At 38.5% G+C, this 19,091-nt stretch overlaps 1 protein-coding gene across 3 annotated transcripts in view; it reads left to right on the top strand.

Annotated features, from left to right (window-relative positions):
* Positions 1 to 19,091, top strand: part of TRPC6 (transient receptor potential cation channel, subfamily C, member 6) — a 136,974-nt gene that overhangs the window by 104,335 nt on the left and 13,548 nt on the right. For all 3 annotated transcript variants that reach the window (XM_011926611.1, XM_011926613.1, XM_011926612.1), the window contains 5 exons: positions 5,491 to 5,724; positions 8,176 to 8,440; positions 9,657 to 9,852; positions 10,594 to 10,797; positions 12,768 to 12,842. In XM_011926611.1, the coding sequence (XP_011782001.1) occupies positions 5,491 to 5,724; positions 8,176 to 8,440; positions 9,657 to 9,852; positions 10,594 to 10,797; positions 12,768 to 12,842 (974 nt within the window). The remainder of the gene's footprint in view (positions 1 to 5,490; positions 5,725 to 8,175; positions 8,441 to 9,656; positions 9,853 to 10,593; positions 10,798 to 12,767; positions 12,843 to 19,091) is intronic.

Below are 19,091 nucleotides of genomic sequence, written 5' to 3'. Positions count from 1 at the left end.
CCTTACTGGACAGTACCTTCAATTCGATACTTTGAGGATATGAGAATGTTAACCAGACCTGTTTGGGGAACAAGGATACTACAAGGCACGGGAACATTAGAGATGTGAGACTATGGCAACACCTGGCACACTTGGAATATGATGAGTTAGGCAGAGAAGGAGTCAAGGTGCATTTATGGATGTGAGTGATGGGAGATAAGGGTGGAGAAATGGCTAGAGGATGCTTTTCAGCAATTGGTGATCTGATCTGATCTGATCATGTTTTAGGAAGGTCACAGTGGTTGTGAAATAGAGGGTGGCTTAAAAGAGTCCAGAGGCTGAGACTCAGTGGAAGTGCTCCCTGCGAGGAGGATGAGGTCTGGAACTCAGGAGATAGGGGAAAGGACTTGAGAGCAACCTAATAGGTAAACCCCAAACAACTTGGTGTTGCACCTCAGAAGGGAGAGCTGTGGATTCTGCCTTGGATCAGTAGGTAGTGACTACAGTCTCTAAGAGGGAGAATACAGAAGGAAGATCATGCCTGGGACTGGAGGAATGAAAAGCTGATAAAGTGTAGGTTATGACTGACTTTGAAGTGCCCATGGAATTTCAAAGTGGAAATGTCCATCCAGTAATATAAAGTATGATCCCTGGGAGTATTTGGGTTTTGAATAAAGTTCTAGCAATCCTCAATTCCAGATGGTACTTAAGGCCCTGACTATGCATAAAATTACCTCGGGTTAACATACTTAAGATGTAAAGAAAATTAGGCTCAGGGGTTTTCATATAAATCCTTTAATAATCCATAGACTTCTCCATTTCCCCCATAACATCCCATCTCCCTCTCTAGGGACCTGGAGAAGCATTGTCAGTTTTGTATCACTTCTAAGGCAGGACATGTCTTCTTGGTTTCATGCTGGAGCTTGATGAGATGATCAATCAAAATATTAAGAAGCATTTTTCAAGTTACCATAGGAATATTTTAAATGTAATTCAATAGCATTTGAGTTATTCAAAACTTTCAAATCACTTCATTTCCTGAATATGTTTTAGGGAAAAATAGGGATAGCGGCATAAAATGTGAATTGTATCACCAAAGTAATGATAAATCTTGGATACAGAAGATGGCTTTGATTTTATTCTAATTCTTTTCTAATTTAATTGATGAGGCCATAAAAAGAAATTTTATTTCACTTCTAATGTCTGATTTAAAATAAGAATAAACAGTCACTTGTGCATGGCCTTTATCTTGTTAAACTAAAAGCCCATGTCTCATAGTTTATTTTTTATGTGTTAGTATATGTAAGGTAAATAATACAGTACTTGGCATGATGGACATGTTCAAGAAATTTCAGAAAATTATAATTATTATTCAACTTTTCACTAAGCGTTTATATGTCACTTTTACATAGTAGTGCTATTTCCTATTAGGCAAAACATGACTGTTTTAGGACAAGATGAAACTTTGAAAAATTAAATTTTCTATAAGGGGTAAATAATTTTAAAAATTAAATTTTATATAGAGGGGTATGAGGAGAATGATGTATAGCAAAGAATAAATTGAACATATTATATTTTACATATAAAATACATATAAACTTGAGAGCACCCTAAAAGGTAAACCCCAAACAACTTGGTGATTACTGCACATCAGAAGGGAGGAGCTGTGAGTTCTGCCTTGGATCAGTAGGTAGTGACTACAGTCTCTAAGAGGGAGGATACAGAAGGAAGATCATGCCTGGGACTGGAGGAATGAAAAGCTTTGAAAACAACTAGACTGCATGAGTTTAGTGAATTATGTTTTATATAACATGTTCATTTTATTCTTTACCATAAATTATTCTCCTCATACTAGTCTTAGTTTTATTTATTTTTTATTTTATTTTGAAACGGCGTTTCACACTAGCTGCCCGGGCTGGAGTGCAATGGCGCAATCTCGGCTCACTGCAGACTCCGCCTCCCGGGTTCAAGCAACTCTCCTGCCTCAGCCTCCCAAGTAGCTGGGACTACAGGCATGAGCCACCACACCTGGCTAATTTTGTATTTTTAATAAAGACAGGTTTCTCCATATTGGTCCAGCTGGTCTGGAACTCCCAACCTCAGGTGATCCACTCACCTCAGCCTCCCAAAATGCTTGGATTACCGGCGTGAGCCACCGTGCCCGGCCGTCTGAGTTTTATTTTAAACTTTATATATGTTTTTTCCTTTTTCACTTAGAAACCTAACACAGGAATATTAAATGAGGCTTTAATCGAAAACATTTTCCTTATAACTTTTGTCCCACCAGTTTTTGCATTTGACTTCAGAGACTAGCTAACAGTGTTTATTTAAAGGGAAAATAATGAACAACTCAGGACAGCTGATGCTTTTGTAGCATATGTTAGATCCCTGGTTCGGTTTCTGACATTGGTATTTTTTTTAAAGTTATTCTTGAAAGAAAGTTGTTGTACTTTCTGGAAATGTTAATAAGAAGTGCCTACTTAGATGAGGTGTTGGGTGTGTTATGTGGGCTTGAGGGAGAGGACAATACTGTTAGTCACAAAGCAGATTTCTCTAATGTTTAGTTGACAGAAAGTTGAAAGGCTAAATGATAAAACTGATGTGCCAGGAGATGTTGACAAGGCAGAACAGTGAGCACCAATCAATGAGAGGACGTATAGCAGGAACACAGGGAGGTGGACATGCTTGAAGACACTTGTGAAAAGGGCCTTAGGAGCACTTGTCACTTAATGGTCAGTCCTGGGCTGACTCTTCAACAGAAGGAGAGGATGGCAGTTGAGGGCAGTAATTACCCAATGGCCAGACCACATCTGCAGGCCCCGGGTGCCCCGTGCAGCCAGTTGGCAAACTAAGGAGCATTTCAAGCACAACAGCAGTTAGGAGAGTGAGTCCTTCTCAGAACAGCACTTGAGGTGCTGGGGAAGCTTACCCTAGAGGGTGAGGCATGGGGTAAGACCCAGTGGAATCTGAGGCTTGTTTATTCAGAGGGCCCCATTTAGAGAAAAAGAAGACAAAGGGAGGACTTAGAAGGAGCCTGGGCAGGTAAAGACATCTTGAAGCTTCAGTTTCATGTTTAACCTGCCTCTGCTAGAGAAAAACAGATTTAATGAGCACACAGGTAGGTTTTTTGGTTGTCTTTTGTAAAAATAAATTTGAAGGCAGAGGGAGCTGACTCATTTGCTACCTCTCTAGAGGGCAAAAATAGAACCACTGCATCCACATTGAAGGAATATTCTGAAAATTCAACAGTGGGATGAGCAGCCTTCAGAATTAGTGAAGCACCTTATCACAAGATCTGTATGAGCAGAGGCTTGATCCCTGTGAAGTCTCCTGCTTGCGGCGAGCTTGGACTTGATGTGGGATTTCAAACTCTCCTTGGCAGCTCTCAGGGGTCCTCAGGACAAATGAGACAGGAATTTTCCTTTGAGCGGAATAGCTCACTTATTTGTTTTAGGTTTTAAGCTTCAGGAAGACATCACTTGTGCCACGAATTCTGTTTCTTAAAGAAAGAGAAAAGAAGATGGAGAAGTGGGAAGAACAAGGGGAAGGGAAGTTTTGAAAACAACTAGGCTGCATGGGTTCAAATGTCCCTTTAGTCCCCATGCTTGTTACTCTGAACCATCCTCATCTCCCAGTGAGGCTGACAGGAACCCGGTGACCACACTGGGGGAAAAAAAACGGCCGTATTTCCTGTCACAAATTTGGTTCCCCAGATTTTATATTAATTCAATCCTAGTCCCCTCTTAACTTGAAAAAACTCAAAATAAGTAATGAAGTCTTCTCTTAAATCCATATCTTCTATGTTCCATTGAATACTGGCTTAAAGAAAAGGCACATGATGTGCTCTTGAAGATTAGAGATGGGGTGTTTCCTTAATCCCCATAGGGCTCTGCAGCTATTCGTATAGCAGGTTCTGTGATTGACATCCAGGACCAGTGTGAGAATTTGAGGCAGGTGGTTGCTGAGAGTAAGAGGGAAAGATTAATTTCAACTCGAGGCTGTGAAGGACTTCTTGATGGAGACAAGTTTTGATCTGTTGTTGGCGTTTGGGTTGTATTTCTCCTGATGGCTCCAGAAGGAGACAGGATGTCAGAGTAGAGTATCTTAAAAGGGATAAAGCAACTTCTTTTTAATTAAAAAAGTGGAATTCTTCAAATTAAGAAAAAAATACACGTGCCAATCGTGGAAGATTTTAAATAGTAAGCACTCAGTAAATGTTAGTCATAATTTTTTCCAAGTGCCAGACACTGAGCTGTGTATTTCACATGAACTATTTTATTTAAGGCTCACAACAATCCAGTGAACCAGGAATGAACCAGTATCATTCCCATTTTACAACCTGAGTTTTAGATAGTTTAAATACCTTATCAAAGACTTCATAACTGACAAATGGAAGAACAAATTCTCAAATCCACGGTAGCCTGTGTACCTAAATTCCTCAAATCCAGTGTTCCTAAATACTACACTAAAATTTTGAAGAAATAGGCATAGTATTAATAATTCCACCAGAAAAAGGCAACTACTATTAATAAGTTCCTGTCATCCCATCTAGGCTTTCACTGTGCTGGTTTTAAATATAAACCATACATCATAACATAACATTTTAAACATTTTTACTTAGCATTACAATATAAAGATTTTTGCAGTATATGTTAGTCCAGGTCCTCCAAGAAGCAGGCACAAAGATTAAATGTTCAACACGTTTATTAAGGGAAATGGAAATTTTATTAAGGAACATTTCTTGTGAGAGGAAATGGGGAGAAAGCTGAGAAAGGTCTCAAAGGCTCTCAGGCAGGGATATAAGTCAAACCCCAAGGGACAGAGAGAAGGCAGGAAGGTTGAGTAGAAGCATCCTAGATCTTTACACAGTCTAAGGAAAGCTTGGCAAGGCTGTCATGAAATCCTTGAGCCAAAGTCAGCCATCAGAAGAGTCCCATGTCTCCCAAGAAGAGGTACCCTCAGTAATTGGCTGAGAGCAGCCCGGGGGAGACATGGCCTTGGTAAAAAATGGCAGTGGTTTTCAGAAGACAGTAGGTGAGACCTGTGACCAATCAAATTTCTATAGTTGGATGTCACTCAGGCACATTCTCATGGTCACTGTCCCATGGTAATTAATAAAATATCACATTAAATGGCTTCATAATACTCCATCTGTGGAAGTCCCGCTTTCATTTTACTTCTCTTTTGAGTGTGTGGGTGTGTTTGGGTTATTATAAAGTATCCTACAATAATCTTTTAAATATATTTTTATGTGTGGAATTAATTGATCAGTAGGACATTTGTTATTTTAAGGTGTTCAATGAACTTTGTCAAATAGCTTTCAGGTATGCACTGATATTTCTGGACTATGATATTGGTGAGGGTATGGGAATTATGGTGGGACGGCAGGCTGGGGCCAAATTTTGAAGGGTTTTGTAATGTCAGGCTGAGACCTTTCAAACATATTTTGTTTTATAGAACAGCTAAGACTGAATGCAATTGAATTGATATTTTAACCCCTTTCTGATACAGGCATGATATGGGCTGAATGTAAAGAAATTTGGACTCAAGGCCCCAAGGAATATTTGTTTGAGTTGTGGAATATGCTTGATTTTGGTATGTTAGCAATTTTTGCAGCATCATTCATTGCGAGATTCATGGCATTTTGGCATGCTTCCAAAGCCCAGAGCATCATTGATGCAAATGATACTTTGAAGGACTTGACGAAAGTAACATTGGGAGACAATGTGAAATACTACAATTTGGGTGAGTTTACAGTAGTCAATATAAATAAAAATGCAGAATTTTCTTGTAGAACAGATGTCAGTAGTAGTTTGGTTACTGCCCAATTCTCATAAAATTGTTCGTTTCCAACATCTGTATCTGAAGAATGAGCATCTATATGTGAGGAAGCATGCTTTCTGCTTCTTCCTTTGATTTTTCTACTCCCTGGAAAACTCTCTTAATCACAAGAGCCATCTCCCTTTATCTCTTGGATCAATTGGCTAATTACCAAACTTCATTGAGATTACATGTCTTATGTCCTGGATTTATTTTTCCCTTTTAAATTAAAAATAGTTCACATTTGATCTAGCTAGCTAGCTATCTGTATCTCTCTCTCTGTATGCATATATATGTGTGTATTATGTATATGGATATATACATCTGTGTATATATGGATATGGATATATACATGTGTGTATATATATGGATATGGATATACACACACGTGTGTATGTGTGTGTATATATGCAATGGAATACTATTCCACCTTTTAAAAGAAGAAAATCTTGTCATTTGTAACAACATGAATGAATTTGGAAGACATTATGCTGAGTGAAATAAGGCAGGCACAGAAAGACAAATGGTATATGATCTTATTTGTGGAATCTAAAAAAAGTCAAACTCAAAGAGGTAGAAGGTAATGGTGGTTGTCAGGGGTTGGGGTAAGGGGCACAAAATGGGGAGATGTTGGTCAAAGGTACAGTTTACAAAGGGTACACGGTTAGGGTGAATACGTTCTGGAGATACACAATATGGTGGCTAGAGTTAATCATCATGTACTGTATTCTTGAAAATTGCTAACAGAGTAAATTTTAAATGTTCTTACCACAAAAATGTAAATATACGAGGTGATGAATGTTAATTAGCTTCATTTAATCTTTGCACAGTGTACACGGACATATATGAAAACATCAAGTTGTGCCCCATAAATACATATAATAAAGTTCACATTTGAGTGCCATTTTCATTTAAGATATATAAAAAGTATTTGAAAACAAAGGAATTGTCGGGATCTCTGAGAGGTTCCCCAGTCAATAACACCACTGCTTCCCAACCAGTCTTAGAATTAGTTGAGAAATAAAACAAGACATTAATATGGAGGCCAGATCATCACCTCTAACACTGATAAACTCCGGGGTGGATGACATAGGTCTGAGTCTATTAGCTAATGAGTTCAGTAATACTGAACCCCAGAATTAGGCAGACATATGCTCCAATTTCTAGATAGCAATGGACCAGGGCAGTCCTTCCCACAAAAAGAGGATGGCAGCTCCATGGAGGACCAGAGGAGAATTCCCAGGACAGAGAAGGCAATGCCGAGCCAGCTATGCCCAGTTATTCATCCCAATTGAGCAATCAGATAAGTCGTCCCAGCTTTCCAGGAAGAAAGTGACTAAGGGATGGAAACTGGTTCAGTTATTTACTTAAGGAGACTACCACCTCATAGAAACCTGGATGGGGAAAATATATTCCCTTTGAATACTCATTTCAAACCCTCTGATAAGAAATTAGTTAACATTCACTTGTGAGTTTATTGGCAATATCACATAAGGGCTCCATTAATGTTTATTTTAATGAAAGATTTTAAAAAATGCACTTAATTAAAAAAATTCAAAGCTATTTGTAGATAATACTTACATTCAAAGCACTATAAAAAAGGAAACTGCTTTTATTAGTTTCTTGTTATCCTTTCCTAATTCCACTTCTCAGCAAATAAGCAAATTCAATTTTGTAATTATGTTTTTCCCCTTTCTTACACACTGTTTGTATTTTTCTTCATAATGGTTTCTTAATTGCATTTTTGATGACCTGATGTAATAATGCCAGAAAAATTCATAAGTGAATAATTGCTACATTTTATGGTAAAAATAGACTTGTTTGAGTGACCAATAAAAGTTACTCCTAATAAATTTTAATGACTACAAATATGCTACAAGCCTAAAATTATAGTGTAATTATAGTTTAAGACTGAATAATAAACACTACCATTTATTAAGTGCCAAGCACTTGCTAAACACGGAACATATGTTGACTTACTGAATTCTCACAAAGACAAGAGAGTTAGAGGGGACATTATCTCATTTTCATAAATGGGGAAACAAAACTAAGAGAAGTAGTTTTGTAAGTTCTTTGATATATGTGTATGTGTGTACATATATATACATGAACTTTTACAGATACTGAGTCTATAGTCTGAACTCTTAACTATTATGCTATCCCCTTATGAGAAGTTGCTAGCAAACCAGGAGAGTCATGTTCTCAATAAACTAAGAAGCCCAACTATAGCAGACACTGAAGAAGCCCTTTAAGATAGGAGACTTCCATTCGAAAACTGGATTCTAACGTAACTATATTTCTTTCGCAGAAAAAGAAGTTACCTAAATAAACAACTTGAAGAAACTCACACAACTCTTTATCTTTGCTTTTTCCTAGCCAGGATAAAGTGGGACCCCTCTGATCCTCAAATAATATCTGAAGGTCTTTATGCAATTGCTGTAGTTTTGAGTTTCTCTAGGATAGCTTATATTTTGCCAGCAAATGAAAGCTTTGGACCTCTGCAGATATCACTTGGAAGAACAGTCAAAGACATCTTCAAGTTCATGGTCATATTCATTATGGTGTTTGTGGCCTTTATGATTGGAATGTTCAACCTCTACTCCTACTACATTGGTGCAAAACAAAATGAAGCCTTCACAACGTATGTGATCTCAGATGTTTTGATGATAGTTACTGCAAATTAAATAAATATTAGTTTAACAGTGTTTATGTAAGTCCATGGGATAAATAATGTTTTGGTAAAGACTTCATCTCTAGTTCCTCTTTTGCAAAATGAGGGGATTTTAAAAATGAGTTAGAGGGACTCTAAAATGTAGGAATCTTTCTAATATTAAATAATAACTAACATTTTAAGAGCCAGGTAAATACCTTGCATGCCTCCCTTTATTATCTCTATTTCACTAAGAGGAAACTGAAATTCACAAAAATTAAGTAATTTGCTGAATATTCCATAGCTGTGTGTGGAACAGCCAGGGTGTAACCCTTGCTTGCTGACTCTAGGATCTGTTGCTCTGAACTCCCTTACCCTCCTGCTTACAGGGGACTCCTGGGGACACTAACTATGAAAACAGCTGCTTTCCTAATTGAATTGCTCAGATCTTATTACTGAGTAGATCTGACTTATCAATAGTGACAAGAGTTTTGACTTATGTTCACCATGGACACATGGTTTTTTTTTTTAATAAAGTGTGTTTGGAATAGATTATTTAAATATTAGGTCTGCAGTGTTACAATGAGAAGCAACAACTGAAACATAAGCCTACTGTTTTCCATATTTCTCTGAAATACAGTTTGCCAGGGAAATGTAACCACCTAAGTTAAGCAAACTGGCTTAGCTTTGGTCAATAATTAGGCCTAAAGCATTGAAATTCCTACCTAAGACATGTCAGTGATTTTGGTAACATTGTCTGTTTATATTGTCGTATTTTCCATTAAGCTATATATGATTATTATCTATTTATTGGATATGAGTAGAAGTATAGATCAGCAGGAAAACTAAAAGGATTCTAACAAATTGTGTTATTTTTAAGTAGTACATTTAACAATTCCATTGCCAAAGCTATGGATTATTTAAGTGTTCATATCTGTGGTTAGAAATTATGTTAATAGCATTTATTGAGTGCTTATTATGTTTATTGAGTTATGATTATGTACTTCATATGCACAATATTACGCCATCCTTGCAGCAATCCTATTGTAACCATTTTACAGAAAAGAAAAGTGAGCTTCAGAGAAGTGAAGATTTTTTAATAAATACTCAGTAATTTGCAAAGACACTAAACCAACTCACTTTTATTATGGTAATATTGTTACTTACTTATACACTTTATTTCTTTTCTCCTTTTATTTTTCCCCAGAGTTGAAGAGAGTTTTAAGACACTGTTCTGGGCTATATTTGGACTTTCTGAAGTGAAATCAGTGGTCATCAACTATAACCACAAATTCATTGAAAACATTGGTTATGTTCTTTATGGAGTCTATAATGTTACAATGGTCATTGTTTTGCTAAATATGTTAATTGCCATGATCAACAGTTCATTCCAGGAAATTGAGGTATAATCTCAATACATTTTTATCATTTGTGCCTACATGTTTTAACTATTTCAAGGACTAACTCAGCAATGAGGATGAAAGTATGGATCGCTCTTCCCCCTTTGTTCATTCCCTGTTTTATACACTCGTTTGACCAGTAATCTGGAAAATTTTAACTCTTTGCTTCCAAATGCAACATCAATAAGGTGTCATGGGGCAGTAAGGCATAAGAAGCAGAAATGCTGATTTGATATCAATTTAATAAAACACTTTAGAAATACTATATCAGCATGAATTTATATTTTATTCAAAAAATTACTGCTTATGAATACTATTATTCTCCAAGTCTTTTTTGAGTGAAATTCAAAATTGACCCTTTCTCAAGTTGAGATTAATAGTGTAAATTTTTATTCCAGAAATCTTTCTCTGTGTCCCAAATAAATGAGTGGTATATTGTGGGATAAAAGAATAATTTTTCATACCGTTTTTCAGAATGTGGGAAAATACATTTATATCTATCAGGTATTTATAAACACATGGGAACTTGGAGATTCACAGTCTTGTAAGACTGTCAAAATTTTAGACAAATTTAAGAAAGAGTGTGTGAATAGAATGTTAACGTTTTGAAAAAATCTTGGAATGATCACTGGGGTCTGAGAGTGTTTATAGGCATTGTCCTCCATCTAGCCACACAACGGTAAAAGCATCCCAGTAATTCTGTTTATGCATTTCCTTGCTGAACTGTCATGTGTATTTGTATAGGATGACGCCGATGTGGAGTGGAAATTTGCAAGAGCCAAACTCTGGTTCTCCTACTTTGAGGAGGGGAGAACACTTCCCGTACCTTTCAATCTGGTGCCAAGTCCAAAGTCCCTGTTTTATCTCTTACTGAAGCTTAAAAAATGGATTTCTGAGCTGTTCCAGGGTCATAAAAAAGGTTTCCAGGAAGATGCAGAGATGAACAAGGTAACTTAGCTTGATAATGTATAATCGTATTCTTAAATGCTGAGACTGTTGTAACCACTGTGCCACATCCCTTTTTTTTTTTAAATACTTTATGTTCTAGGGTACATGTGCACAACGTGCAGGTTTGTTACATGTGCCACATCCCTTTAAAGAGAATCGGTTCCTGATGACTCGTCCATTCATTCCCACATGCAGTCACGTCACACAGCACAGTCCTTTGGCTTGTGTCTGTTCAACATGAGCACACTGGACATTTCCTACTTGAAAGAATTTAAGAAAAATTCATGAAATATAACTAAAATAATATGTTATCTGGAGCGAGTACTGAAAGAAGAGCTATTCTGGGGTGCTTTTTTGCTGTTGTGGCTACACGTCCCTCACTTCTCCTTCAATTTATAGAGCCGGGTAAATCAGCAGCAGCTCGTTATGACTGGGGGGCAACTTGATTAACTCTTAGATAACTTCTATGTTGAAAAGTTCAGAAATCAGTTGCTCACATGTAATTTAGGGGACCAGGCTTGGCAATAAGTAGTTCAAGAAAGAAAGAGCTAAGGATATTGATTGAAAACAATAATCCCACAAGGCGATGCAATCTTTTAAAAAAAATAAAAAGATTTAGTGCTTAGATGACGCAGTAGGGTGATCACAGCATGTTCAGATACGTTTAGAGAACATGTAGAATTCTGTCTAACTGGAGGTAGAAGGTGAGGGGTTAGGCTGTGCAAAGATCTCTGCTGAGCACAGACCACTATACTCAGAAGGAACACTGAGATACCAGGTGCATCCAGAGGAGGAAGACCAGAATGGGACACATAGGGATATGGTGTCATATGAGGGAGAACTGAAGGAGCTGGCTGTTTCTTCTGAAAAAGGAAGATTGAAATTGACTAAAAATATCTTTGTAATTTCCATCTTTAGGAAGTATACTTGTTTTTCAAAAATGGGAAGAAAACAACGGGCCAAAAAATTCAAATAATAGTTAATTTTTTTTTGAGACAGTCTTGCTCCATCATGGTTCATGCCATTCTCCTGCCTCAGCCTCCCCAGCAGCTGGGACTACAGGCGCCGCCACCACACCCGGTTAATTTTTTGTATTTTTTAGTAGAGACGGGGTTTCATCATGTTAGCCAGGATGGTCTCTATCTCTTGATCTCGTGATCCGCCCACCTCAGCCTCCCAAAGTGCTGGGATTACAGGCGTGAGCCACCGCGCCCGGCCTCAAATAGTTAAATTTTAATTCGATATAAGAACAAACTTTTAACAAGAGAATCTGCCCAACGGAAGAGTGGGCTGCCTTTTGAAGTAATGAGCTTCCCACCATTGTAAGCAGTCAATAAATGCCAGATGGCTAACAGTGGGAATTTATTGAAGATTTTTCCTTTTTACACTGCGTGGGCAATTGGACCAAATGATTATAAAGTTTCCTTACAATAAGATTCTATCATTAAATAAAAGGAAAATGTTGTAATTCCTGCACTGTTTACAATTTACTATTTAGGGTTCTCAAGTAAGCAACACATTCTCTGAGTTCTAGTTTCCTCAACTGTAATATGTGAACAAAAATTATATCTGCATCCTGAAGATCAACTCAAATAAGTATATAAAAGTACTTTGAGAATTTTAAAGCTTTCTTTAAATGCAGTTATGATTAATTTGTGTAGTAATTTTTGGAAAAAATACCATCTATGACATTCTTCCAGAAGTATATCTTGTGGATTGAGTGGCAAAAATTTCCTTTCCTTTATTTTATGTAATTAAATGAGTGGTTTACAGGTCTGGTTACAACTGCAACCTGAGGGAATTCAGAGTCCAAAGGAAATGTTCAAGCACTTGCAAAGGGAAGAACCCCTTAAGAATATATTTCTCTCATTAAAACTTGTGGGGAATTAGACGAAATGGCTTTTAAAATACAGAATGAAGAGTGAAATTGGCTATACAGTTATACTCATTTTACTATCTATCTTTAAAAGATAAATGAAGAAAAGAAACTTGGAATTTTAGGAAGTCATGAAGACCTTTCAAAATTATCACTTGACAAAAAACAGGTAAGCTCATATTTGAAAATATGAAGTCATGCACATGATCGGGCTTATCTTTTCAAAGAAAGGGACAGATGTTCAGAAGCAATTTTAGGAAGTAGAGAGCAGACACATTAAATAATTCAACTATTTTAACAGTTCTCAACAATTCTGTTATTGAGAGGTAGAAGTAAGCTATGTTTCATAAGCAAAAAAGAATAGCATGTATATTTAAGACATATACTAAGCAAATACTTACATATACTTATGGCGATGGAATATAAGATTAGTGATATACAGAAGGGAATATTAAGAGATGAATCTGTCAGGAACCTGATGGAGGGTATGATTAACTTCACTCTTTGCAGCTCAGGTAAAGAGCAGGCATAGTCCCCAGTGCATCCTAATTTGTCAATAATCAAGAAGTGATGGAAAAAGGCACTGTGGGACCTTAATGGCTATTGTGGTTCATACTGTGTATACTGAACAATGTGCTCTAGAGATCTATCAGCTACATAACTGAGAGTAGCAAAATCTTCAACAATGAGGACATGTTTCCTTTTTTGTGGCATGTACATAGTAGGGGTACAATAAATGCTTGTTGCTAAAAGGAAATTATAAAGGAATGAATTAGGAAAAGGGCAATGTATCAGGTAGGACCTGCATTCAATTATGCATAGTAATATAAAATCCAAATCATGGTGGTTTAAACAAGACACTTGTTTTTTCCCTGCCTCATTTAACTCTCCAGATTTAGGCAGTATGGGGCTGTTACCAGGCATGAGTTTCTGTGATTCTTCTGGATTTTTGTCATAGTCAGATAGAAGAGGACAGCTTTACCTTTAGCTATTATACCTACTTTTCAGGCATGTAGGAGTAAGGGCAAAGGAAAAGTAGGGGATGCTAGCTGAATCTGCCACCACCTTCAGAAGAATCTCCCAACAATTTCTGTTGTTATATCTCATTGACCAGAACTATGCTATATGGCCATCCCATGGAATACAAATGATAAGGAGGGAGACCATTTTTTTGTGTGTTTTTTAAGCTGGTTATGTTACTTCCCCCAACAACATAGGAATCCTGTTAAGGCCTATCTGATATCCAACCTCACAGCTTCCTTTCTAACCATCCCTTCCACTAGCATGTCAACCATTACCCATTACAAATCAGAAAACATAGGAGAGCTTTAGGTAAGGGGAACCCTAAGCCGTTAGCCCTAGTAAGATTGGGAGGTTTGATTGGGAAGAACTTCCAAAGAACAATATCACAGGTGAGAAGGGCTTCAGTGGGAGGTAACGCGTGGGTGAGAGACCTGTGCACGAATTCTACGAGCCCTGCCACAGTCTGGGGCTCGGTCACAGCAATGGCGCTGCATGGGCTGACAGCAAGAAGGCAAGTGGAAATTGTCCCTGGTCATCCAAGAGAGTCAGCAGATTAGGGTCATTGCCAATTGGCACATTCTTGCTGTTCAGACAAGTTGTGTTTGGCTTGCCTATCCAGGTGAATCTAGATGGCGTTTAAAAATGATTCCAATAAAGGAAATTTAAGAAATGGAAAATAAGGAATGTAACAGAGCTACAAAGTCATTTCACTCTAGAAAGGATAGTTTAGTGGTTAGGAGGCTAGTGCATGGGGGTCAACAAATCATAGCCCTCAGACCACATTTAGTCTTTAGCCTGTTTTCAGACTGAGAGTTAGAGATTTTTAAAAAATTACATTTCTAAATAGTTGTGAAAAAAATAAGGATATGTGAGAGAGACCATATATGGTCCACAAATCCTAAAATATTTATTATCTGGCTCTTTACAGAAGAAGCCTCCACCCCTGTTCTCATGATGATGGTTATGATGAAGAGAATACATAGGAAACACAGAATTAAGTTCAAATATTTTGTGAGCAATTTCTATGATTCTAACGCATGCCTGTGTGTGTTCTACTTAGAATGTTGTCTCATTAAGACTCTACTTGTTCACAGGATGTAGGCAGTAATCACATCAACACCCAAATGTTCTTTTGAATATTAAATTACTTAATACTGTAAAGTTCTGACAACAGGGCCTAGCACATAGTGGGTATGTAATAGCTACTTACTATTTTTATTGCTATTACTAGAGAGCAGGAACAGTAAGTATACCACATAATTTGGTAGTGATATTAATCCAGTGAGGACAGAGAAATAATACTAGGCCTAAAAGCCCTATAAAAAGAATGCAAAAAAATAAAGAAGGGGTCCAATTAAAAGTCATAAATGGGCATATCTGGAAAAAAAAACTTGAAATAAATGAAGTAGTGAGTGGAAGAAACAAAAACAGGATTTCTGGCAAGATGGCTGAATAGGAACAGCTGCGGTCTGCAGATCCCAGCGAGATCGACGCAGAAGGCAGGTGATTTCTGCATTTCCAGCGGAGGTACCCAGTTCATCTCATAGGGGCTGGTTGGACAGTGGGTGCAGCCCACGGAAGGCGAGCCAAAGAAGGGTGGGGCACCACCCCACCTGGGCAGCACAATGGTTTGGGGAATTTTCTCCCCTTCTCAAGGGAAGCCATGAGGGACTGAGCCTGAGGAACCATGCACTCCGGCCCAGATACTGTGCTTTTTCCGTGGTCTTCACAACCTGCAGACCAGGAGATTCCCTCTGGTGCCTACCCACCAGGGCCCTGGGTTTCAAGCACAAAACTGGGTGGCTGCTTGGGCAGACACTGAACTAACTGCAGGAGGTTTTTTTTTTTTTCCATACCCCAGTGGTGCCTGGAATGCCAGCGAGACAGAACCATTCACTCCCCTGGAAAGGGGGCTGATGCCAGGGAGACAAGTGGTCTGGCTCGGCGGGTCCCACTCCCATGGAGTACAGCAAACTAAGAACCACTGGCTTGAAATTGTTGCTGCCAGCACAGCAGGAGTCTAAGATCGACCTGGAATGCTCGAGTTTGGTGGGGGCAGGGGCATCTGCCATTGCTGAGGCTTGAGTAGGCAGTTTTAGCCACACAGTGTAAACAAAACAGCCAGGAAGTTCAAACTAGGCAGAGCCCACTGCAGCTCAGCAAGGCCACTGTGGCCAGATTGCCAGATTTCTCCTCTCTGGGCAGGGCATCTCTGAAAGAAAGGCCGCAGCCCCAGTCAGGGACTTATAGATAAAACCCTCATGTCCCTGGGACAGAGCACCTGGGGGAAGGGGCGGCTGTGGGCGCAGCTTCAGCAGACATAAACATCCCTGCCTGGCGGCTCTGAAGAGAGCAGCGGATCTCCCAGCACAGTGTTTGAGCTCTGCTATGGATCAGACTACCTCCTCAAGTGGGTCCCTGACCCCCGTGTATCCTGGAAGGTGCCCCTCTGGAACAAAGCTTCCAGAGGAAAGAACAGGCAGCAATCTTTGCTGTTCTGTAGCCTCTGCTGGTGATAACCAGGCAAACACGGTCTGGAGTGGACCTCCAGCAAACTCCAGCAGACCTGTAGCAGAGGGGCCTATTAGAAGGAAAGCTAACAAACAAAAGAATAACATGTCCACTCAGAGACCCCATCAGAGGTCACCAACATCAAAGACCAAAGGTAGATAAATCCACAAAGATGGTGAGAAACCAGTGCAAAAAGGCTGAAAATTCCTAAAACCAGAATGCCTCTTCGCCTCCAAAGGATCACAACTCCTCGCCACCAAGGGAACAAAACTGGACGGAGAATAAGTTTGACAAACTGATGGAAGTAGACTTCAGAAGGTGGGTAATAACAAACTTCTCTGAGCTAAAAGAACATATTCTAACCCAGTGCGAAACAGCTAAGAACCTTGAAAAAAGGTTAGAGACATTGCTAACTAGAATAACCAGTTTAAAGAAGAACATGAATGACCTGATGGAGCTGAAAAACACAGCACAAAAACTTTGTGAAGCATACACAAGTATCAATAGCCAAATTGAACAAGCACAAGGAAGGATATCAGAGATCGAAGAGCAACTTAATGAAATAAGATTAGAGAAAAAAGAATGAAAGGGAATGAACAAAGCCTCCAAGGAATATGGGACTATGTGGAAAGACCAAGCCTACATTAGATTAGTGTACCTGAAAGTGAACAGTGAGAATGGAACCAAATAGGAAAACACTCTTCAGGATATTATCCAGGAGAACTTCCCCAACCCAGTAAGTCAGGCCAACATTCAAATTCAAGGAATACAGAGAACAGCACAAAGATACTCCTTGTGAAGAGCAACCCCAGTACATGTAACTGTCAGATTCACCAAGGTTGAAATGAAGGAAAAAATGTTAAGGACAGCCAGAGAGAAAGGTAGGGGTACCCACAAAGGGAAGCCCATCAGACTAACAGGAGATTTCTCTGCAGAAACCCTACAAGCCAGAAGAGAGTGGGGGCCAATATTCAACATTCTTAAAAGAATTTTCAACCCAGAATTTCACATCCCAACTAAGCTTCACAAATGAAGGAGAAATAAAATCCTTTACAGACAAGCAAATGCTGAGAGATTTTGTCACCACCAGGCCTGAAGGAAGCATATGGAAAGGAACAACTGATACCAGCCACTGCAAAAACATACCAAATTGTAAAGACCATCAACACCATGAAGAAACTACATCAACTAATGGGCACAGTAACCAGCTAGTATAATGACAGGATCAAATTCACGTATAACAATATTAACCTTAAGTGTAAACAGGATAAATGCCCCAATTAAAAGACACAGACTGACATATTGGTTGAAGAGTCAAGACCCATCAGTATGCTGTATTCAGGAGACCCATCTCACATGCAGAGACACACATATGCTTAAAATAAAGGGATGGAAGACTATTTACCAAGCAAAACAAAACAAAACAAAAACATACAAAAAAACAGGAGTTATAATCCTAATCTCTGATAAAACAGACTTTAACAAAGAATAAAAGATAATGAAGGGCACTACATAATGGTAAAGGGATCAATGCAACAAGAAGAGCTAACTATCCTAAATATATATGCACCCAATACAGGAGCACCCAGATTCATAAAGCAAATCCTTAGAGACTTACAAAGAGACTTGGACTCACACACAATAATAGTGAGAGACTTTAACACCCCACTCTCAATATTTGACAGATGAACAAGACAGAAAATTAACAAGGATATTCAGGACTTGAACTCAGCTCTGGACCAAGCAGACCTAATAGACATCTACAGAACTCTCCACCCCAAATCAACAGAATATACCTTCTTCTTAGCACCACATCACACTTATTCCAAAATTGACCACATAGTTGGAAGTAAAGCACTCCTCAGCAAATGGAAAAGAACAGAAGTAATAACAACCGCACAACTACATGGAAACTGAACAACCTGCTCCTGAATGACTACTGGGTAAATAATGAAATGAAGGCAGAAATAAAGATGCTCTTTGAAACCAATGAGAACAAAGACACAATGTACCAGAATCTATGGGACACGTTTCAAACAGTGTTTAGAGGGAAATTTATAGCACTAAATGTCCACAAGAGAATGCAGGAATGATCTAAAATTGACACCCTACATCAAAAATTAGAACTAGAGAAGCAAGAGCAAACAAATTCAAAAGCTAGCAGAAGACAAGAAATAACTAAGATCAGAGCAGAACTGAAGGAGATAGAGACATTAAAAACCTTTCAAAAAAATCAGTGAATCCATGAGCTGGTGTTTTGAAACTATCAACAAAATAGATAGACTGCTAGCCAGACTAATAAAGAAGAAAAGAGAGAAGAATCAAATAAATGTAATAAAAAATGATATAGGGGATATCACCACTGATCTCACAGAAATACAAACTGCCATCAGAGAATACTATAAACACCTCTATGCAAATAAACCAGAAAATCTAGAAGAAATGGATAAGTTCTGGACACATACACCCTCCCAGGACTAAACCAGGAAGAAGTGGAATCCCTGAATAGACCAATAACAAGTTCTGGAATTGAGACAGTAATTAATAACCTACCAACCAAAAAAAGTCCAGGACCAGATGGATTCATAGCGAAATTCTACTAGAGGTACAAAGAGGAGCTGGTACCATTCCTTCTGAAACTATTCCAAACAATAGAAAAAGAAGGAATGCTCCCTAACTTCATTTTATGAGGTCAGCATCATCCTGTTACTAAAACCTGGCAGAGACACAACAGAAAAAGAAAATTTCAGGCCAATATCCCTGATTAACATTGATGTGAAAATCCTTATTAAAATACTGGCAAACCAAATCCAGCAGCACATCAGAAAGCTTATCCACCATGATCAAGTGGGCTTCATCCCTGGGATGCAAGGCTGGTTCAACA

This window comes from Colobus angolensis, unplaced genomic scaffold (assembly GCF_000951035.1).
Source record: "Colobus angolensis palliatus isolate OR3802 unplaced genomic scaffold, Cang.pa_1.0 Scaffold7, whole genome shotgun sequence".
In the NCBI taxonomy this organism is placed as follows: domain Eukaryota; kingdom Metazoa; phylum Chordata; class Mammalia; order Primates; family Cercopithecidae; genus Colobus; species Colobus angolensis.
Note: the sequence above shows the minus strand (reverse complement) of the source record. Positions and strands in the feature narration are given on the sequence as shown.